This window comes from Hypanus sabinus, chromosome 8 (genome assembly GCF_030144855.1).
Source record: "Hypanus sabinus isolate sHypSab1 chromosome 8, sHypSab1.hap1, whole genome shotgun sequence".
Lineage (NCBI taxonomy): Eukaryota > Metazoa > Chordata > Chondrichthyes > Myliobatiformes > Dasyatidae > Hypanus > Hypanus sabinus.
In genome coordinates this window covers 106,917,750-106,941,275 of record NC_082713.1, presented here as the reverse complement: position 1 = coordinate 106,941,275, position 23,526 = coordinate 106,917,750, and the positions used below count along the sequence as shown (strand labels likewise).

The following is a 23,526-nucleotide window of genomic DNA, read 5'->3' as shown; positions in this document are numbered from 1 at the left end:
TTTTGCCCACAGAATGCTAGAAGCTGTTGTGCATGAAAATCCCTGGAGATTAGTTTGAGTCAGGAAAGATGGGTGCTTGTAGACGGGTCATATTCTGCATGGAGGTCGGCCACCAGTGGTGTGCCTCAGGGATCTGTTCTGGGACCCCTACTCTTTATGATTTTTATAAATGACCTGGATGAGGAAGTGGAGGGATGGGTTAGTAAATTTGCTGATGACATAAAGGTTCGGGATGTTGTGGATAGTGTGGAGCACTGTCAGAGGTTACAGCGGGATATTGATAGGATGCAAAACTGGGCTGAGAAGTGGCAGATGGAGTTCAGCCCAGATAAGTGTGAGGTGATTCATTTTGGTAGGTCAAGAATGGTGGCAGAATATAGTATTAATGGTAAGACTCTTGGCAGTGTGGAGGATCAGAGGGATCTTAGAGTCCGAGTCCATAGGACACTCAAAGCTGCTGCGTAGGTTGACTGTCTGGTTAAGAAGGTATATGGTGTATTGACCTTCATCAATTGTGGGACTGAGTTTAAGAGTTGAGAGGTAACGTTGCAGCTGCATAGGACCCTGGTCAGACCCCACTCAGAGTACTGTGCTCACTACTGGTTGCCTCACTATAGGAAGGACATGGAAACCACAGAAAAGGTGCAGAGGAGATTTACAAGGATGTTGCCTGGATTGGGGAGCATGCCTATGAGAAAAGGTTGAGTGAACTCAGCCTTTTCTTCTTGGAGTGATGGAGGATGAGAGGTGGCCTGAAAGAGCTGTGCAAGATAATGAGAGGCATTGATTGTATAGATAGTTAGAGGCTTTTCCCCAGGGCTGAAATGGCTAACATGAGACGACACAGTTTTAAGGTGCTTGGAAGTGGGTACAGAGGAGATGCCAGGGGTAAGTGTTTTACGAAGAGAGTGGCAAGTGCATGGAATGGGCTGCCGGCAACGGCGGATACCATAGGGTCTTTTAAGAGACTCCTGGATAGATACATGGAGCTCAGAAAAATAGAGGGTTATGGGTAAGCCTAGTAATTTCTAAGGTATGGACATGTTCGACACAGTTTTGTGGGCCGAAGGGCCTGTATTGTGCTGTAGGTTTTCTATGAAACGGCATACTTCACTCAGCAGAAACAAGAGTATAGCAAGTGTAGATCCCTGAGGGACCAGACAAGGGTACAAGTCCATTAAACAAGTATGGTAGGGGATCAAACTGTGCTGTATGTCAAAGCATTTACCACTGGGCAAAAAACTGTCCACACAGAACCGAACAAGTTAGCCTAACTGAAGAAAATAACAATCTGAAGATGTAGAAGAGTGCCATATCAAATTGTTTATGAAGGAATCACTTACTAATGCAGAGACATCTGAGGCAGAGATTTTGATGATAGGATCTCTGGAGTCTGCTGTTATTGATACAGCATGCACACACACAGTGTGTGGAGAAAAATGGCTTGAAAGCTAGGTAAATGAACTAAACCAGAATGAAGTGCAGAAAATAGTGAACACAGATACACCTTGTAACAAAGCTTTCAAGTTTGGAGATAGAAAGATTGTACATTCCACCAAAAGAGTGAAAGCTCCCGTAAAGGGTAGACAAAATGTAACATTGAGATAATAGTGGTGCCAGCGAACATTCACTACTCTTCAGTGAATCTTCCCTGAAGAACGCGGGAGCAGTACTGGATATGGAGACTGGCCGAGCATTGATGTTTCAACAGCTGGTGTCTCTGTAGCTCACCAGCTCTAGACATCACTGTGTGGACACTCTACTGACAGCCAGTGTGAGACTGAAGTACTAACTGTCACACAAAGCATGACCATAGATGGGAAACGCAAAGTGTTGCTCGAATTTCACAAGCAGTTTGGACACACTTCAATTGATACTGCTCAGGAATTTAGGAAACAAGGATGCAGGTTATTTTTCTATTCTACAGCAGATAATTGACAGCTGTGAGATGTGCCAGAAGTTTGGAAAGCTCAACCCCAAGCCTGTGGTTGGTCTGTCACTAGCATCTGAGTATAATGAAACACGAGCCGTAGACCTACGTGAACTAGAGCAAGGAGTGTGGTATCTCCACATCACTGATGAATTCACACGTTTCAATCGTAAATGCAAAGAAACCCTCAGAGATAGTAAAACTCTTCATTCCTGGCTAAGTGTGCATGGCCCACCTTGGGAAGTATTCAGTGGTAATGGTGAATTTAATAATGATGAATTCAGAGGTATGGCAGAGAACTTTAACATTGAAACAATGACAACAGTGGCACATAGTCCTTGTAGAAGTGGGCTTCTGGAGCAACATAATCAAATGCTTATTGGAACAATGCTGAAGGTAAAGAAAAGCAATAGCTGTGTTTGGAGACAATCCTAGACTGGCCCTTATGGTGAAGAATACTATGAACAATGTACATGGCTATAGCCCATATCAGTTGGTGTTCAGCCAGAATCCGAACCTACCCTCTGTACTGGTTGACAGAACACCTGCTCTAGAGGGCACGGCTAAGATTGAGTGAGCTGGGAAACATTTCAGCGTTTCATGCCTCAAGGAAGGCTTTCACTGAAGCAGGGTGTTCAGACTGAATTCGAAGAGCACTGAGGGCACAGCTCCATCCTACAGATGAGAAATATGAGATAGGGGGCAAAGTGTTTTACAAAAGAGCAGATTGTACAAGATGGAAAGGCCATTGGTCGTGATGGAGTCATGGTATTCGTGAGACATGGTGGTACATATGTGAGAGTGCATCATTCCAGACTACGTAAAGCACAAACTGAAGGCCATCAGAACTCCATGGAGAATGACACAACAAATAAAAAGCACTTACCTGGCACATGGTCACGTCACACAGACAAGGATGAGGAGAGTGCAGCAAAGACCCAACAGAGTTGCTTGACTGCGGCACGGACAGTGCAGAAGAGAGGACAGTTGGGAACTCAACAGATTTGCCTGAACAGAAATAATCACAAGTGCAAAGACAATATGGAAGTTTTTGTCTTTAAACTGGACAAACGGTGAGATTTGTAGACCAAGACGCTGCTATACAAAGCTGAAAAGTCTTAGAATGAGCAGGCAAAGCCACTGGGAGAAACTAAAGTTGGAAACAGGTTGAAAGATGTCACAAGCGGTTCCAGCTGCTTTTTTACCAGCAAGATTCAGCATATCATGCGATTGGAATACTTGCCTATCATGTAGATGACTATACATGGGAGGCTCACAGAACTTTTCCACAACAGTTATTCCTCAGCTAAGGCCAGGTTGAGCATGAGGAGCATGACAGATTCTTCTATGTAGGGATAGACATCCTTGCTGTTGATGGAACTGTACAACCGCACCAAGAAAGCTGCATCAGGAACCTTCAGACAATCTGTATGAAATCCTCACGTGCCACACAATGGGATGCACACCTCAATGAAGCTGAAGCTGAGCAGCTTAGGTGAAAGGCAGGTCAGATACTATGGGTAGGCAAGGCAGAACAACCTGACGTCATGTGTAATGCCTGCAGTTTGGCATCCAGCACAAAAAAATGCCACAGCACAAACTTTACATGAGACAAACAAGACAGTAGCAGAATTCAATCTGAAAAAGTGGTCTTAAAGTTTCAATAGCTTAGAAAAGATAGCTCACTGAGACTCGTCTTCAGTGATGCCTCACTTGGAAATCTTCCTGATAGAGATACTCAGGGGGGATATTTTGTTGTACTGATGGGAGAAGAGGGAAGATTTTCACTTCTCTATGTGCAATCAAAAATGATCCGAAGAGTTGTATGGGGTATGCTGGCAGGAGAAACCCTTGCAATATCTGAAGGTATTGGCAATGCTGTTTTACTGGCCACATTCCATTCTGAGTTTTTCCATGGTGACCCAAAGATGCATAGTCTACAAATTAGTTGTGTCACAGATAACTGCTCTTTGGCTGATGCCATCAAACCCAGCAGGTCAGTTTCAGAGAAGAGGCTTCGTCTAGAGATAAGCAGCATTAAAGAACTTGTCAGCACAGAAAATTCATCACGTGCTGTGGTCAGCTACGAAGAACAACTAGCTCACAAAGGAGGGAGCGCCAGCCCTTGTGCTGTTAAAGGCACTTAGTGAAGGCATTTGGTACCTTAAAAATTACATTAACTTCAAGGGTTAATGGAAATTTGAATTGATTGGACAATTGAATTGTCTTTAAACTTTTTTCAAATTTAAAAAAATTGAGAGTGCTGAGTTCTGTTCAGTTGGACTATGTGAGTATTTATTACTCATGTACACTCTCCCTGTTATGCATGTGCGCAGGAAGTGGGAGGGGAATTGTGGGATATAAAGGTGGCAGCCCTTAAGTATTGAATGGAGACATTGAAAGTAAAGTTGTTTAAACAAAAGAAAAATATGTCCTCGGTGTTTGGGCATCACAGCAATTTCTGAGTTACTCAAACCACCCCGTCTAGTACAGTCAAAGACACTGAGATCACATTTCTTTCTCATTCTGATGTTTGGTTTGAACAGCAACTGAACCTCCTGACCATGTCTGCATGCTTTTATGCATTGAGTTGCTGCCTCATGATTGGCTGATTAGACATTTGCATTCACGAGGAATTCACTGAGTGTAGTAAGCCAAGTGTGATCACTGTTTGAAAGCAAGTCAGAGTCTATATGACTACAATGTTAGTGTGCTGGTAGAATAATGAGACAATACTTAGTAATGGCTGGTCCTTGGAAAAACTACATTTTTAATAGATGTTGCAGTTTGTTAGCCTTGGCACGATGTTTAACTCTTAAATGGAGTACTTTAATTCTACGTTTTTATGTTCTTTCTCTGGTGAGCGTTCAACACTTTGAAGTGCCTTAACTTTGGAATGGGAATGTGGAATGATAAAAATTAAAGGATGAAGGATCAACTTTGTCTGCCATATACACTTACATGGATTAGGACTTTGTTGTGGTGTGTTGGTGTGACATGTAACGAAAAAGAACAGCCTTCAACTATTACGAGAATAAAGTATTATATAAAAATAAAGTCAGAGGTTAAAGTACAGATATGGAATAAAATGTGCCTAAATACTTGAATGCCAGCATGTACTTACAGTGTAAACAGCATGATAACGAGAGGTTAAAATGCTTACTCAGTGGCTGGAAATGAGCCTGGCTTCTCTTTCAGCCCTGTCACATAAAACCCAATTTTATACTCTGAGTTTTAAAACTGTCACCCTTGTACTCAACCACCTCCTTGGCCCCATCCACCCTATATCTGTCATCTCCTGTGACCCTGCCAGCTCTCTGCTCTCCTCTAATTCTGATCTTCCGATTCTCCGAGTCTAACGACTCCACAATTGGTGGCCGTGACTTCAGCTGCCAAGGCCCTTTGCTCTGGAATTTCCTCTTCCACCACCCTCTTCTCCTTTAAGATGTTTATTAAAATGCTGTAACTCTTTGACCAAGCTTTTGAACATCTGCTGTTATTTAGTTCTGTTATTTCTTTGTAAGTGGCTCGTTGTCAAGTTTTGAAAGCACCACGGTATACCATTTTGGGATATTTTATTCAATGAACCATTACAAAAAGTTGTGGTTCCCATTAACTCCTTGCTAACCTGTCCACACATTATATTTGATGGCCATTCAGCCCATCAAGCAATACCACTCTTCATAGATCCCTCAAAGTTACGGCACGAGTTGATAGGGTGGTTAAGAAGACATCTGGTGCGCTGACCTTCATTAGTCAAGGGGATCCTGCTCAAGAGCCATGATGTAATTTTACAGCTCCATAAAACTCTAGTAAGACCACACTTGGAATATTGTGCTCGGTTCTGGTTGCTTCAGAGAGGGTGTAGTGGAGTGTTACCAGAATGCTGTCTAGATTAGGGAACGTGTCTTTTGAAGGTAGGTTGTGCGAGCTGGAGCTTTTCTCTTTGGAGTGAAGGAGAATGAGAGCTGAATTGATAGTGATGTACAAAACGATGCGAGGCAACAACCAAAGACTACCCCCACAGTGGAATAGGCTAATACAAGGGAGTATAATTTTAAGCTGATTAGAGGAATGTGTAGGGGGGTTGGATAAGATAAGACTGGCTTTATATTTCACATGTATGTACAGTGAAACAGAGAAGTGCGTCAATGGCCAAAGTAACCCAAGGTTGTGCTGGAAGCAGCCTACAAGCGTTGCCATTCTTCCGGTGTCAACATAACATGTCCACAATTTACTAACAATAACCAGTACATCTTAGGGGATGTGAGAAGAATCTGTATCACCCAGTGGATACCCATGGGGAGAATGTACAAACTCCTTATGGACCGTGGTGGAATTGAACCAGGGTCACTGGCACTGCAAAGCATTAAGCTAAGCGCTGTGATACTGTGCTACACATTACCATGCCAATGGGGTTAGTGTTTGGCTAAGAACGAAAAGTTTAATTCAAATAAGTGCAATGTGTCAAGGTTTGGAAAGGTAAATCAAGTTGGGACTTTCAAAGGGCACTGGAAATTGTTGTAGAATTGGAGTTCAGGTATATAGTTCCCTGAAAGTGGAGTAACGGGTTGTTAGGATGATGAAGAAGGTTTTTGGCATGCTGGCCTTCACCATTCAGGATATTGAGTAATTTGGGAGGTCATGGTGTGACTGTACAAGATATTGCGGGTGGAATGGTAGTGTAACATTATTACAGTGCCAGTGACCTTGGTTCAACCTCACTGCTGTCTGTAAGGAGCTTGTATGTTCTCCCTGTGACCACATGGATTTCCTCCGGGACCTCTGGTTTCCTCCCGCGTTCCGAAGATGTACAGGCTAATAGGTTAATTGGTCACAGGAGTGTAATTGGGTGGTTTGCACTCTTTGAGCCAGAAGGGTTTGTTACTGTGCTGTATCGCTAAATAAAGAAGTAAGGTGCTTATGAGGATGCACTTGGGGCAGTATGTTCACAGTGTGTACGTCTACACAAAGGATTTGACTCACCCTGCTACTCGGAAAGTGCTATGAAACTGAAGAGCGCATAAAGATTTTCACCTCTGGCATCAGATTTCTGAACACTCCATGAACTCTGCCTCTTTTGCATTTTATTTATTTATCTATTTATTCATTATTATTTTTTATTTTAAATTTTGAGTAATTTTTTTAAGACTTGCCCTGTACTGCTGCCACTAAACAACAAATTTCATGACACTTATCAATGATAATAAACACGATTCTGACTCTGAAAGATTTTCAAGGACATTGCCCGGAATCGAGGAACTGAGTTAAGGGGCTTGGACTTTTCCTTGGTGTCTGCAGTTGGAGAGGGAGAAGTGACCTTATATAGGTGAATAAAATCATGAGGGCCTCAGGCAGGTTGAATGTACTGAGCCTATTTCCCAGGGGTGGAGAATCCAGAACTAGAGAGCACTGGTTTAAGATGAAAGGAGAGAGATTTAACGGGAACTTCTGGGGCAACTTTTACACAGAGGAACATGAACGAAATGCTGGAGGGACCCTGCAGGTCAAGTAGCATCTATGAAGAGAAGTAAACAGTTAATATCTTAGGCTGAGACCCTTCAGCAGGAATCAGACGATGGAATGAGCTGGTTGCAGCCGATAGGGTAAGAATTTTTAAAAGTCAGTTGGACAGGTACATATTACCTCTGGCACTCCTTCAATAATTTGCTGGAATTTTGCTGTACTTTGGGGTTTGAACCCACAATCCTGGAGCTCAGAGGTCAAAGGGCTAGTAGTTGAGTGATAGTTGGTAACTCAGTAAATTGGTTTTGCATGAACCAAAATCTTGTCTTGCATACAATTGAGGCAGGTCATTGCATGACACAGTGCAATGAGGTAGTACAAGGGAAATCAATAACAGAATGAAGAATGAAGTATTACAGCTACAGAGAAAGTGCAGTGCAGGCAGACGATAAGGTGCAAGATTATACCAAGGTAAATGTGTCTGTCTTATACTAGAGAACCATTCAGTAGTCTTAAAAGAATGGGATAGACACTGTCCTTGTGCCTGTTGGTACGTGCTTTCAGGATTTTGTATCTTCTGCCCGATGGGAGATTGGAGAAGAGAGAATGTCTGGGGTGGGGTCTTCGATTGTGCTGGCTGCATTACTGAGAAAGCAGAAGAATGTAGACAGAGTCATTGGGGGAGGAGGCAGGTTTCTGCAATGTGCTAACTATATAAATGGAATATTACCAAATCAAAGAAAGAGAAAAAAAATTGTTTATATCATAAAAGATGTGCCTGTAATCAGGCTGTTGTAATCAGTACTCCTACGAGTCGAATATGTTTTCATAACATTTACTGATTTCATAGCTGTTTTACTAGTTTCATTTAATTTTAGACTGGATTCAATTAAATTTAATTTCCCAATTGCAGTGGTAGAATTTAAATTTGTTGGTCCAGTAAATATACTGACACTTCTCCGAGTGATGATGTTTGATTTTATGCACATAATTTACTTCTAACTATCCACCACTGTTCTGGGGAGAACGCTGTTGCAAGAGGTCACCACAGGTTCTGTTTGAACCAGTCTTTGAATAGACTCTAAGAAGAAGACGGACTTGTCGCATCGTGGCCTGGTATGGAAGCACCATTGCTCAGGAATGGAACAGTCTACAGGGAGTGGTGAACTCAGCCCAGTTCATCGCAGAGAAAACCCTCCCCACCATTGTGCACATTTACAAGGAGTGCTGTTGCAGGAAGCAGCACTCAGGACTGTGAGACAAGCTGTATTGGAATCTGTCTGCATCCTGGCTTCTTTGGGTGAGCTGCCCTCTGATGTGGTTTCCAGAGCCGTGATATCTTTTGTCTTGGGGCTGTGTGGAAAACGATCTTCTGTGGTTCTTTGTGAGACTACTCTGGCTTTGTTAATCACATGCCTTTGGTGTTAGGGCATAGAACTGCACAGCACAAGAACAGGCTCTTTGGCCACAGTGTTGATAATAATATTCTGATGGTCCTCTTCCAATGTATTGTTCCCCTTTATTGTGGAAACTTTGGCTTCCAAGCTACGGCAATTTAGATGGGACTATTTTTGTCTTTTATGTTTGGAGTTATGAATAATGGTGAAAGTATCGATAGATGAAAAACCAGTACCACCTCAGGGTTATTGCAGATGCTTTACGGTCAGTAACCTACATGGTACTGCAGGAAGCGTATGCACTGCAAGATCCCACAAGCAGCAGTGTTACTTTTACTGTTGTTGCCTGTGTTGACACACAGTGAAAAGCCGATCATTCAGATCATTCCATGTGCAAGTACATTTATGAAGACTCAAAGGGAAAAAGAACAAGAGCAGAATGCACATTATAGAGTTAGAGTTACAACGTACAGATGGACAAGAAATAGACCCTGTCCCTCAGCATTCCTCCCTCTCTCGCTCCCTCACTCTTTCTCCTTCCCTCTCTCCCTCTCTTTCATTCTCCCTCTCTCTATCCCCCTCCTACTGACCCCGCTCTTTATCTCAGTCATTCTCTCTTCCTGTATCTCTCCCCCCTCTCTTTCAATGTCTCTCTCCTCCTCTTTCTTTTATTTTCTCCCTCCCTCCCTTTCTTTCCCTCTATATCTTCACCTTCTGTCTCTCCCCTTTATCCTTTCTCTCTCTCACACACACAGTACTGTATTGCCTGTGTCTAGGTTTTTGGGTCATCCCATCTTCCTTTGGGACATGACAAGCTGACTGTCCCAGATAACTGAGAAGTTTAGTGCATCAGTAGCACAGCTTGGTTATAGAGAGCACATCCATCTTGGTGTCAGCCTACATCCTCACATGGGAGTTCCTGATCTTTATCCCTTGTATTGTTACTCGTTCTTCCCATCTAGATGTGCTCTGATTTAGTTACTAATTTGCCTCAAAATCTCTTCCTCCTCATTTACTTCCTTCGTCACTGATCTTTGCCTCATCCTTGGGTCTTGTGCGTTCTCCTGGAAAGTGCCAGATGTGGCTCAGCGGGGAACTGCCCTTTTCCTTTCAGTGAGTTCAAATCGCACCAAATGCTGCTGGAACTCAGCAGGTCAGGCAGCATCTGAGAAAAGGAATAATGAGTCAACGTTTTGGGCTGAGACCCTTCATCAGGATGGAAATGAAAGGGGGGCAGAATCCAGAAGAAGGTGGGGGAGGGGAGCAGAAGGACTACCAGCTGGAAGGTGGTAGGTGAAGCCAGGCGAGGGAGAAGGTCGGTAGGTGAAGGAGGGTGTGATGAAGTGAGAAGCTGGGAGGTGAGAGGTAGGGCTGAAGAAGGATGAATCTGATGGGAGAGGGGAGTGGGAAAGAGGAGTGGCATAAGAAGGAGGTGATAGGCAGGTGAGAGGTAGGGCTGAAGAAGGGAGCATTTCCATAGATGCTGCCTGCCTGCAGAGTTCCTCCAGAATTTTGCATATGTTTCTCTGGATTTCCAGCATCTGCAGATTTTCTGTTGTTTAAAATCCTAGTCCAGAGGTCCAAGAACAATAGTCAGGGCCGTTGCACCAGTCTATTGAGTCTTAGAGTGAGTCCATGCTGACCATTCACACACCACTTTGAAGAAGAATTGGCAGCCCTTCTGTAGCCCCAAAGTACCAATAATTATTACTTCACACTTAAATATTTTGAGTGACATGGTAGCATAGTGGCTAGTGTGTCGCTTAACCGAGTTAACAATCGGAAGATCAGGGTTCAATTCCTGTCGCTGTCTGTAAGGAGTTTGTATGTTCTCTCTGTTGTCATGTGTCTTTCCTTCGGCTGCTTCCACAATTCCCCAAAAGATGTAGGGTTAGGGTTAGTAAGTTGTGGGCTTGCCTCTGGAATTGTGGTGACAATCCTCAGACTTGTGTTAGCCATAGATGCAAAAGCAATGCATTTCGCTGTACATTATGAGGTACATGTGACAGGTAAATCTATTTAACCTACCCACTATTTGTAGAGCTGATGACATGAGAGAGACTGCAGACGCTGGCACCAAAACAGTGGAGGGAAATGGACAGTCAGTGTTTCAGGTCGTGAGCCTTCATCTCAAACTGGTACTAGTCGAGGGAGGTGCTGAGGGTCGCCCACAAGTGTTGGCATACTTCCGATATCAACGTAGCATGCCCACAACTCACTACCCTTAACTTGTATGTCTTTGGAATGTGGGAGGAACCTGGAGCACCTGAAGGAAGCCTTTGTGGTCCCAGGAAGAATGCAGAGACAGTGGAGAGAATTGAACCCCGGTCGCTGGTCTCTGACACAGTAAAGCTTTATGCCAGTTTCCATGCTACCATACGCCCATTTGTATGCCTGGACCCCATCCCAGTTTAAAACAAGGTAGAGGAGCTGTATAGTTACTCCATGATCACAAATTTACTGCCTTAGAGGGTGGTGACAGGAGGTTCCTTAAAAAGCTTCACAAGGAATCAGATGTACTTTTGAATCGGAAACTGCAGAGCAGAGCAGGAGATTGTGACTCATCAAGCACTTCTCAAAGAACATTCTACAATTTTGACATGTTCTTGGCAAAAATTGAGTGGAAATAAAGATAAAAATAGTTTGGTGTAAAAATATGGATCTATTCTCCTGTGGGTCCCATGTGGTATTTGCTTTCTGTAAGTTAGGAAGTGTTCCACCTGGGAGATCAAAGAGCACTGATCTCTGACAAATGGTGCTCCGCCTAAGAGGAATAACTTTGTTCTGAACAGGAGAACTTTGTTCCTGCCACTGTCCGAAGGGAGTCTGTACGTTTTCCCTGTGACCATGTGGGTTTCCTCCAGGTGTTCCAGTTTCCTCTCACAGTCCAAAAGCGTACTGGTTGTAGGTTAATTGGTCATTGCAAATTGTCCCATGATGAGGCTAGGGCTAAATCGAGGGTTGCCGGGTGGTGTGGTTTGAAGGGCTGGAAGGGCCTATTCTGCACTGTATCTCAATGAATAAATAAAGGAGAAAGAAGTGGGATTAATGGAAAAGAGTTTCCAGCATTACGCTCAGTGGCCACCATTTTAGGTACCTCCTGTACATAATAAAGTAGCCACTGAGTTTTTGTTTGTGGTCTTCTGTTGCTGTAGCCCACCCACTTCAATGTTTGACCTGTTGTGCGTTCAGAGATGCTCTTCTGCACACCCTTTTTTAAACATGGTTATTTGAGTTACTGTCACTCTGACCTCTCTCATTAACAAGGTGCTTTGCCCACACAACTGCCACTGACTGGATGTTTTTTGCACCATTTTCTGTAAATTCCAATGACCGTCAATCATGAAAATCCCAAGGGATCGGAAGTTTCTGAGATACTCAATCTATCCTGTCTGGCATTAACAATCACTTCAGGGTCAAAGTCACTTAGAACGCACTTCTTCCCCATTCTGATGTTGTAAAACTGAACCTCTTGATCAAGTCTGCATACATGATTGGTTGATCAGGTATTTGCATTATCAAGCAGGTGTACCTAATAAAGTGGCCACTGTGTGTATGCTAGCAGTCCCAGAGTGGAATTTTGATTCAGCGTTGAAAAGAGACAATACGATCCATCAACATTGCCATGTTTTCCACAGCCAGCAGGACTGTGGAGAAGGAACAAATGGCTTTTGTATAAGATGTCGGTGCAGTTGCATCTTGAGGATTATGTACAGTTCTGGTTGCCTGTTATCGGAAGGGTGTCATTAAGCTGTGAAGAGCACAGAAAAGATTTATTACAAGGTTTAATGAGTCAAGGGCCTGAGTTATAGGGAGAGGTTGGATTAGCTAGGACTTTATTCTTTGGAGTATGGGATTGCAAGGTGACCTTATTGAGGTATGTAAACTCATGAGGAGCATAGACACAGGCTGAATGCGCGCAGTCTGGTTTCCAGGGAAAGGGAACGAAAAACTAGAGGGCATAGTCTTAAAGTGAGAGGGGAGACATTTATATTTCAGATAGAGAGTAGTGCATATGTGGAATGAGCATATAGGAAATATTTGAGGCAGGAACAATAATGATATTTAAAAGATTCTTGGACAGGTACATGGATAGGAAAGATTTAGAAGGATATGGACCCAATGTTCTCAGAATTATTTGCTTACTTCTTTTGTTATCTACACGATCTTTCCTCTTTTGCATATTTGTTGTTTGTCAGTATTTGTTTCTGAATAGTTTTTGATAAATTCTACTGTATTTCTTTATTTTCCTGTAAATATTTGCAAGAAAATGTATCTGAAGGTTGCTTGATGTGTACTTACTTAGATAATAAACTTTGAAATGTGGGCAAATAGGACTAGCTTAGGTGGGCACCTTGGTTGGCATGGGTGGATTGGGCTGAAGGGCCTTTCTCCATGCTATATTACTCTAAGACTCTAAAATATTGGGTCATTAAAAAGCAAGCAAAGGCTCTGTGGGCTTTATGGCCTTTTTCTATCTAGTGTCATTCTTCAAATGAAACCCAGAGAAACTATCAAATGACTTAGACAAGAGGGATACAGAGAGACAATTACTCTAGTTGCTATAGAAATACAAGATTTAATCTGGCATATTGATTAATGTAATAAAGATATCTACACATTTTTAAACAACTAGAAGTGCATGTTTTATTGGGAGTTTATTATCTGCTCCACAATGGGCAATGGATCTCTCAATCTTTCACCACCTGTTCGGATATTGAAGGTGTAATTGGATCAGCAAGTCTAAGGAGACATGAGGAGAGAGATTTAAAAAGGATATTAGAGGCAGCGCCTTCACATAAAGGGTAGTCTCATTGGGAATCAGCTGCCAGAAATAGTGGTTGAGGTGGGAAATTAGAAATATTAGAATTGCAGTTGGAATTGGGTTGTTGTTGTCACATGGATTGCCAGACAGTGCAAAGCCTGTCTTTGCATACTGTTCACACAGATCAGATCATTATGTAGAACTAGGTAAAGGTAAAACAACAGCAGAATGCAGAGAAATTGTAGTGCAGGTGGATAATAAGATGCAAGATCATAATAAGATAGTTTATGAAGTCAAGGGTCTAAGTTTTCATCTTAGGGAACTATTCAGTAGGTTATAACAGCAGGGTAGAAGCTGTCCTTGAGCCTGGTCGTACGTGCTTTCAGGTTATTGTATCTTTTGCCCAGTGGAAGAGGGAGAAGGCAGAATCTCTGGGGTGGGTGGGGTCTTTGATTATGCTGGCTACTTTACTGAAGTTGCAAGAAGTGTAGGCAGAGTCCGTGGAAGGGAGGTTGGTTTCCATCTTGCCAACAACTCGCTGCAGTTTCTTACAGTCACGTGCAGAGCAGCTGCCGTATCAAGCTGTGATGCATCCAGGTAAGATGCTTTCTATGGTGCTTCGTTAAAAATTTGTACGGATTGATGGGAACATGTAGGATTTCTTTAGCCTCCTGAGGAAGTAAAGGTGATGCTGTGCTTTCTTGGCCATGAATATGCGTGGTTGGGCCAGGAGAGGCTATTGTTAATGTTTACGCCAGGGAACTCTCAGCCCTGTTCCTGAAGTAGACTAATACCTGAGTTGTCCTGGGAAGATTCAGAACCAGAACCATATTTACTATCACTGGCAGCATTTCTAAAGTAGATGGATTCTTTCTTGACCAGCAAGTGACCGAGGAATGTCGAGGTCAAGGCACAATCAAAGCAGCCGTGGTTTTATTGTCTGGTGGATCAGGCTAGAGGAGTTTATGTGTTTACTCAACATAGAGAATAGTATGGAATGCCACTGTGAAACTAGTGGACTTCGGGAGACAGATGTTAAAATCCCATCAAGACAGCTGGGGAAATAAATTCAGATAATTATATAAATCAGTCGTTAGTAATGAACATTAATGCCTCAGATTGTATAAAATCCCATCTGGTTTACTAGTGAAACGCTTGCCTGTATGTGAGTCCTGCCCAGCAGGTCAATCAGTTGTCAAGGCAGCAGGGCTTTGTCGAGGACACTTACACGACTGTTTGCTCTGCTGCTGTAGGAAAGAAGAGCGGGCAAGAGAATGGAGAGCTTTCTAACTGGTTGCGTCACCGTCTGCTAGGGAGAGGGCCACTGCACAGGATCAGAGAAAGGAACAGCAGATTGCAAACTCACCCAGCTCCATCATGGGCACTAGCCCCCGACCATTGAGGAAATCTTCACAAGGCAATGCCTCAAGGACCCTCACCACCTCTTCACATCAGGGAGGAGATACTGGAGCCAAAAGACAGACATGCAATATTTTAGGAACCTCTTCTTCCCTCCACCAAAAGATTTCTGAATGGTCCATAAACTCTGCCTCACTATTTTGCTCTTCCTTTTGCACTATACAGTAGATTCCAGTTAACAGGGACACACCGGGACCAGTACATATTGAACCAAATAATCAGCTGCCCCAATTAGCAGAAGTTTTACAGAAATGGTTAAAAAGGTACTGTATAAAAAAGACAAACTACCATTCAACTGAGTAACAAATTATATATTTAAATGAAACACAGAACAAGTTAGAACAATACCAATGGTTGACTGTAATATCGGACGATGACAGGAAACAGTGCGGGAGAGTTTTTAAAGTGGGAAAGCCATTGCTCTGGGGCAATTCCACTCTCTCGAGCTCAGAAGTCTGGGTCCAGTGTTACGAGTGGATGTCACAACTGGGGTTTTCCCTGGTTGCAGTGGATGTCCATGACTTCTTCTGGGACTTATCATACCCTTTGTTCGCCCCATAGCAATGCAGAACAACCTTCCAGGCCATTGGAGCTCATCCACCCAGTTGACTTCACATGCTAGGACAAGCATGTCCTATCTCATTAGGGTATGAGACCTGCTTTAGCCCTCTTGTTGAAGCGGCGTACCGGGGTGTGGCCGCTATCGTACACAAACAGCTATTTGGAGCCGCAGATGAAAGCTGAGAGTCCAAAGGCGACCAAAGGTAACACTCAAGATGATGCCCTCAAGTTCCCTGTAGTCCCTAACTTGTTGAAGTAGTGAGATTGTACCATTGTTATTCCTGGCTGTCTAGCATCTCCAAGCCTGAATGCTAGAAACGGCTGGGAATTTTCTTACTGCTTGTTTCTCGCCATCTATTAGTGACAAAAATCACTGCTTTTTCAACACAAACACATGCAACTGACATTATTTAAAAACTGTTTGCTCAGAGCACCTTGTAGTATATAACAGCTCCATGATGTGCACGCGACTGCAACTAGTTAGATTATGTCCGGCAATAGTCCCATGCCCCAATTTGGCGGCAACAAAAAGAATCCTGGCTGTTTTCATGATTTTGGGTCATAGAAAAGTACAGCACAGAAGGCCCTTTGGCCCATCCAGTCCCTGCCAAACCATTTAAGCTGCCCACTCCCATCAATCTGCATTAGGACCATAGCTGCCCATACCCTTACCATTCATGTACCTATCTAAACTTTTCCTAAAAGTTGAAATCGAGCTTGTACTGGCAGCTCATTCCATACTCTCACAGTCCTTTGAGTGAAGAAGTTTTCCCTCACATTCCCCTTAAACTTTTCCCCTTTCACCCTTAACCCATGACCTATGGTTATATCCCACCCAGCTTCAGTAGAAAAAACCTGCTTCCATTTACCCTATCTATACCCATCTTAATTCTGACTACCTCTATCAAATCTTCCCTCAGTAATCTAAATTCCAAAGAATAAAGTCCTAACCTATTCAACCTTTCGTTATAACTCAGGTCCTGCAGACCCGGCAACATCCTTGTAAATTTTCTCTGCACTCGTTCAACCTTCCTTTCATCTTTCCTTTGGGTAGGTAATTTGCTTTTGTTCCCACTGCTGCCTGTAAGGAGTTTGAACATTCTCTGGTTTCCTCCCACAGTCCAAAAGATGTATTGGTTGATGGTTAATTGGCATTATAAATTGTCTTGTGATTAGGCGAGGGTTAAATCGGGGCTGCTGGGTGGCAGAGGGCCAGAAGGGCCTTTTCTGCTCTGTATCTCAATCAATCAATCAATCAATAAATAAATATTGTCCCAAATAAGCAGCTGCCCTGACTATCTGATGACCCAATTAGTTAGAACCACTACATATACATTTATTGCACAGGACAGTGCAATACCTAAAATATAAAGTAAAATAATAATATATTTCTGATTATTATCATTTCTAGTCTATTTTAGATGCAATAAATTTCTCAGTGTATGCCAGTGATAATACTGCCGACTCTGATCCTGCTCATCAAATAGACCAAGGGAAGGTGGAAATCGGAACTGGCGGCTGTGAGCTGTACGAGAGCACGCCAAGCTCGATGCCCTTCCCTCAAGAACAATGGATGTCCACAAGAGATACTGTAAGGAGTCACCGTCCAGACCAAAGCACAGTCACGCAAGCCAGCCTCCCTTCCGCTGGCTCTGCCCACACTTCCCACTGCCTCAGGAAAGCAGCCAGCACACCCTGCCCTCTCCTGTTGGGCAGAAAATACAAACCCACCAGGCTCAGTGACTGCTTCTGCCCAGCTGTTAGCGGGCTCTTGAAGAGATCTCTCATATAGATGAACTCTGGATCTCCCAATCAATCTGGCCATGGCCTTTGTGATTTCTTTGTCTGCCTGCCCTGCTCTTTCTCAGTATCTGCATTATTTTTTTCAGCTTGTATTCTATGCTGCTGTTAGTACCATTCCACAGTGTCCACGCTACCTTTACAGAAAGGCTGTGGAGGTTTCGTAGAGAATGCAGAAGAGGTTCACTGGGAGCTGCTTGGACTGGAGAGTAGTAGGTAGAAGGAGAGGTTGGACAAACTTGTTTTCTCTGGAGTGGCAGAAGCTGACAGGAGATCTGATAGAAGCTCATAAAATGATGAGAGGCAGGGATAGGGTAAACAGCCAGAGTCTTTTTCCCAGAGTTGAAATATCAAATACTAAAGAAGATAATTTTCTGATGAGAGCGGGAAAGCTTAAAGGAGGTGTGCAAGGTTTTTTTTACATAGAGAGCAGTGGGTGCTGCCAGTGAGGGTAGTTGAAGCAGACGTGATGGTGACATTTAAGAGGCATTTAGACAGACACATGAACATGCAGAATGTAGAGATATAGACCGTGCAGAGACAAATAGGTTTAGTTTAATGTGGAATCGTTGTGGGCTGAAGGTGCCATTCTGTGCTGTACTGCACTGTGTTCTGTCTTTGTTGGCTGTAAAGGACTAGGAAACAACATAGGGATGTCAAAAGCTTTTTCTTGGTGACTAAACACATTGTGCTGGATTGTGCGTGCTTCCTGTGTTTGTCACTTGCCTTCCTGTAATGTTTGTTGATATCCAGTGTACTCCTTGAACGTGCCACTTAGACATTACCACTTCCCAGTAATTAGTCATCGTGATTCAAGTCAATCCCGTTACTCACTGGTCTGTTTGGGTGGGCTTGTACCTCCATGATACAACCAGCTTGTCACCCCCTTCCCACCGCTTTTACACTGTTACCTTCTGTTTTGACATCCCTTTGCCATTAGATTCATTGTCGTAGAGAAACACAGCACAGAACCAGACCCTTTGGCCCATCTAGTCCATGCTGAAACCATGTAAACAGCCTATTCCCATCAACCTGCACTGGGACCATAGCCCTCCATATCCCTGCCATCTATGTACTGATCCAAACTTCTCTTAAATGTAGAAATCGATCTTGCATGCATCACTTGTGCTGGTAGTTCATTGCCCACTCTCATGACCCTCGGAGTGAAGAGGTTTCCCTTCATGTTCCCCTAAACTTCTCACTTTTCACCCTTAACCCATGACCTCTGGTTGTAGTCCCACCCAACCTCAGTGGGAAAAGCCTGCTTGTATTTATCCTATCTACACCCCTCAGAACTCCTCTGAATCTTCGTTGTTCCATATAATACAGTCCTAACCTATTCAATCCTCCCTTATAACTCAGGTCTTCTAGACCCAGCAACATCTTTGTAAATTTTCTCTGTACTCTTTCAGCCTTGTTTACATCTTTTCTGTAGGTAGGTGACCAAAATTGCACACGATACTCCAAATGCCTCACCAACATCTTAGCTTTCTTTATGACCCTATTAACCTGTGCCACCACTTCCAACAAATTGTGGATCTGTATTCCCAGATCTCTTCTACAATGCTCCTCAGTGCCCTAACATTCACTGTGTAAGACCCCACCAGTGCATTATGTGCTCTTGTGAATGAGATTTTGACTTTGGCTTTCTATATGACGAACTGGAAAACCTCTGTAAGTGTGTGGTGGCAGCCTATAGAGAAGAAGTCGTCACCCTGACACAGTGGTGGCATGAAGACAATCTCTCCTCCAATGCTGCAGAAACAAAGGAGCTGGTTATGGTTTACAGGAGGAATGGAGACAGGCTAACCCCTATTGAAATCAATGGATCTGGGGTTGAGAGGGTGAACAGCTTTAATGTCCTTGGCATAAACATCACCGAGGATGTGTACATGCTGGCTGTGTGATGAGAAAAGCACAACAGCACCTCTTTCACCTCAGCCGTTTGGCGTGAGTCTCCAAACCCTAAGGACTTTCTACAGGGACATAATTGAGAGCATACTGACTGGCTCCATCACTGCTTGGTCCAGCAACTGTACCTCCCTTAATCACAGGATTTTGCAGAGTGGTGCTCTAGTCCAGCGCACCTGTAGACGTGAACTTGCCACTATTCAGGATATTTACAGAGACAGGTGCGTAAAAAGGGCCTGAAGGATCATGGGGATGTGAGTCACCCCAACCACAAATTGTTCCAGCTACTACTGTCCAGGAAATGTTACTGCAGTATGAAAGCCAGGACCAGCAGGCTCTGGGACAGCTTCTTCCACCAGGCCATCAGACTGATTAATTCATGCTGATACAATTGTATTTCTATGCTATTTTGACTGTTCTATTGCATATACTATTTATTACAAATTACTGTTTCGACAGAGACGTAACATAAAGATTTTTATTCCTCGCGGATATGAAGGTTGTAAGACATAAGGAAATAAAGTCAGTTCAGTTCAATTCGAAGGCTGATATGGAAACACCAATGCCTTTGAATGGAAAATCCTACAAAAAGTAATGGATACAGTCCATTCCATCATGAGTAAAGCCCTCCCCACCATTGAGCACATTTATACAGAGTGTGTTGCAGGAAACCAGCATTATTATCAAGGAACCCCACCACCCAGGCCATGCTCGTTCTTGCTGCTGCTATCAGGAAGAAGGTACAGTGACCTCAGGACCCACACCACCAGGTTCAGTAAAAGTTATTACTCCTCAACCATCAGGCTCCTGAACCAGAGGAGATAACTTCACTCAACTTCACTCACCCCATCACTGACTGTTCCCACAACCTATGGACTCACTTTCAAGGACTCTTCATTTCATGTTCTCAATATTTATTGCTTATTTATTAATTATTTTTTTTATTCTTTTGTATTTGCACAGTTTGTTGTCTTTTGCACATTGGTTGAGAGTGTAAGAAAATTAATCTCAGGCCTGTATATTGTAACATATATGTACTTGATAATACATTTACTTTGAACTTTGCACTTTGTGTCCCTGTAGCACGCCTCCAGTCACAGGTCTTCAATCTTACAAATGAAGGTCCATTACCACTCTGTGCCTCCTACAGCAAAGCCAATTTACTTTCCAAATAGTTGAGTCTTAAATGGTCGACAAATTAGAGAGAGTGTGTCTTATGAGGAACTCAGCATTTATGGAAAAGAATAAAGAGTTGATGTTTAGGGCCAAGATACTTCAGCAGGAAGATGGAGATTTCCTGATTGAGGGTCTCAGCTCGAAACGTCAATTCCTTATTTCTCTCCACAGATGCTGCCTGACCTGCTGAGTTCCTCCAGCATTTAGTGTGTGTTACTCTGAATTTCCAGCATTTGTAGAATCTCTTGTCTTATGAGGATAGGGTGAGTGTGTTAGGAATTTTCTCTTTGGAGTGAAGGAGGACGAGAGATGACTTGATAGAGGTCTAATAGATAACGAGGCATAGACTGAGTTGATTCCAGGGTGCAAATGGCTAATCCCAAGGGGCAGAACTTTAAGATGATTGGAGAAAAGTATAGGAGGATATCAGAAGTAGGTGTTTTTATGCAGAAGGTAGTGGGTGCATGGAATAAATTGCCAGGGGTGGTCGTAGAGGAACATTAGGAACATTTATGAAATGCTTAGATAGGCACAGGGATGACAGAAAAATGGAGGTCTATGTAGGAGGGAAGAGTTTGATCTTAGATTAGGTTAAAAGGTCGGAACAACATTGTGAGCTGAAGGGCCTGTAGAAAGCTGTAATGTTCTATATTCTGTGTCCTATGTTTTATTATCATCCTCTGCCTCCTACAGCCAAGCCAATTTTGTCTCCAATATAATTGAGACTTAAATAGCCGACACATTACCTTAGGACTATAGTCCCTGCTTCTCAACTGCATAGCCTGAGGAAATGGCTCCCTCCTGATTTTATATAAGTCATATTTCTGAGCACACTGTCTGGTTTCTTTGATAGCAACAGCTGAAACAATAACGGAGGCTTTCATCCACCGTCTGAAGCAGAGAAACAGCAGGTTTAGGAAGAATGAGTCAAGCAGCAGGAGAACGTAACTCACAGGTATTTATTGCAGAATAACATCTGTGCTGCAGAGGGCAAGTGTAGCGTTTAGTGCAATCACTTTACAGTTCCTGAGAGCACAATCAGGGGTTCGATTCCCGCCTCTGCCTGTCAGGAGTATGCATGTTCTTCCAGTGACCTTGTGAGTTTCCTCTGGGTGCTCCGGTTTCCTCCCACATTCTGAAGACATTAGGGTTAGTAGGTTGTGGGCATGCTGTGATGTTCAGGAAGTGCGGTGTCACTCATGGGCTGCCCTCATCACAGCTGCAGTGCAAAAGACACATTTCACTGTATGTTTTGATGTTTCGATGTACATGTGACAAATAAAGCTGATCTTCAATATTTGAAAAAAAAAAGCTGGCAGGATGCCCTAGGATATCCTTTAAACTAATATTCCTTCTGTTTTATAGAATTGCACATGGCCCAGAGGGAGGCCATTCAGCCCACTTCATTTATGCTTTAAAGGAGCACTGACCTATCTCATCATATTACTCTTTTGTGCCTATATCAACCTTCAGTCTATCTCTGCATTGGATAGAATTTAATGCAGACGTATGTGAAGTGTTGCACCTTGGAGGACTAACTAGGGTAGAACTTTCATAGTGAATGGTTGGGGTACAGTAGAGTAAAGGGACCTGGGAATACAGATCCATAATTCAGTCACTGGTAGGTTGTAAAGACAGCTTCTGATGTTGGCCTTCATTAATCAGGGCACTGATTACAGGATTGGGATGTTACATTGAAGTTGTACAAGGTGATGGTGAGACCAAATTTTGGAGTCTTGTGTGAAGTTCTGGCCACCTACCAGCAGGTAAAATATCAAAAAGTCTGAAGGAGTGTGGAGCAAACTTACAAGAATGTTGCCAGGACTTGAGGACCTGGGTTATTGGGGAAGATTTATGACTTTTTTTCCCTGTAGTACAGAAGAATGAGGGGGAGATCTTAAAGAGGTATGCAAAATTACAAGGGGTATGGTTATGATGAATGCAAGTGGGCTTTCTCCCCTCTGATTGGGTGATCAAAGGTCATGGGTTAAGGGTGAAATGTAAAATATTAAGGGGAATCTAAGGGGGAACTTCTGCACTCAGAGGGTGGTGAGAGTGCTAAATGAGCTTCCAGCACAAGGAGTGCATTTGGATTCAATTGCAACATTTAAGAGAAGACTGGATAGGTACATGGATGGGAGGGGTAGAGGGGTCTGTGGTCTAGATGACGGTCAATGGGATAGCAGAAAATGAGGTCAGCGTGGACTAGAATGGCCAAAGGGCCTGTGCTATTTCCATGACTCTTGATGTCAAGCAGTCTGGTAGGAGTGAGATCCACGTTCTCTGGTGAAGATATTCCCCTTTGGTGTTTGTGTGTGACTTACATAGTACTGGCTTATAATTGTCACATTTATTGAGACACAGTAAAGCCTTTGTTTACATGCCATCCAGACAGTTCATTTCATGCAAAAATACACTGAGGTAGTACAGAGAAAGTCAGATTGCAGAATATATAGAAACATAGAAAACCTACAGCACAATACAGGCCCTTCGGTCCACAAGGCTGTGCTGAACATGTACTTACTTTAGAAATTACCTAGGGTTCCCTATAGCTCTCTATTTTTCTAAGCTCCATGTACCATATAGTGTTACAGTTACAGGGAAAGTGCAGTGCAGGGAGACAATAAAAGTGCAAGGGCCACGATGAGCAAGATGGTAAGATCAAAATTATATCTGTAGTGTATGAATAACCATATAAACCATATGACCATATAACAATTACCATGGTCCTTTCAAGAGTCTGATAGCAGTGTCATTGATCTTGGTGGTATGTGCTTCTGCCTGATGGGAGGGAGAATAAGAGACGATGACTGGGGTGGGTGGTATCTCTAGTTATCCTGGCTGCTTTACAGAGGCAGTTGAGGGGAAGCTGCAGAGACTGGGCTGTGTTCACAACTCTCTGGAATTTCTTGGGCAGGGCCGTTACCATACCAAGCCATGATGCATCCATGTTGGATGGATACTTGCTATGATTTTTGTTGTTCAGTTGTTCAGTGGAGTCTAACTCTTCATGACCTCATGGACCATAGGGTCCACAGGGATTTTCAAGATACGGAAGTAGATTTCCAGGCCTTTCTTCCATGCAGATACTGCTGCTGCCC

At 43.2% G+C, this 23,526-nt stretch overlaps 1 protein-coding gene across 3 annotated transcripts in view; it reads left to right on the top strand.

The window, feature by feature from the left end:
- Positions 1-23,526, top strand: part of nav3 (neuron navigator 3) — a 449,774-nt gene that overhangs the window by 19,624 nt on the left and 406,624 nt on the right. Inside the window, exon 2 of one of the 3 annotated variants that reach the window (XM_059977548.1) lies at positions 21,285-21,380. The exons of the other annotated variants lie outside the window; for them this stretch is intronic. Coding sequence (XP_059833531.1) covers positions 21,348-21,380 — 33 coding nt within the window. The 5' untranslated portion in view covers positions 21,285-21,347. The remainder of the gene's footprint in view (positions 1-21,284; positions 21,381-23,526) is intronic. 3 annotated transcript variants of the gene reach the window in all.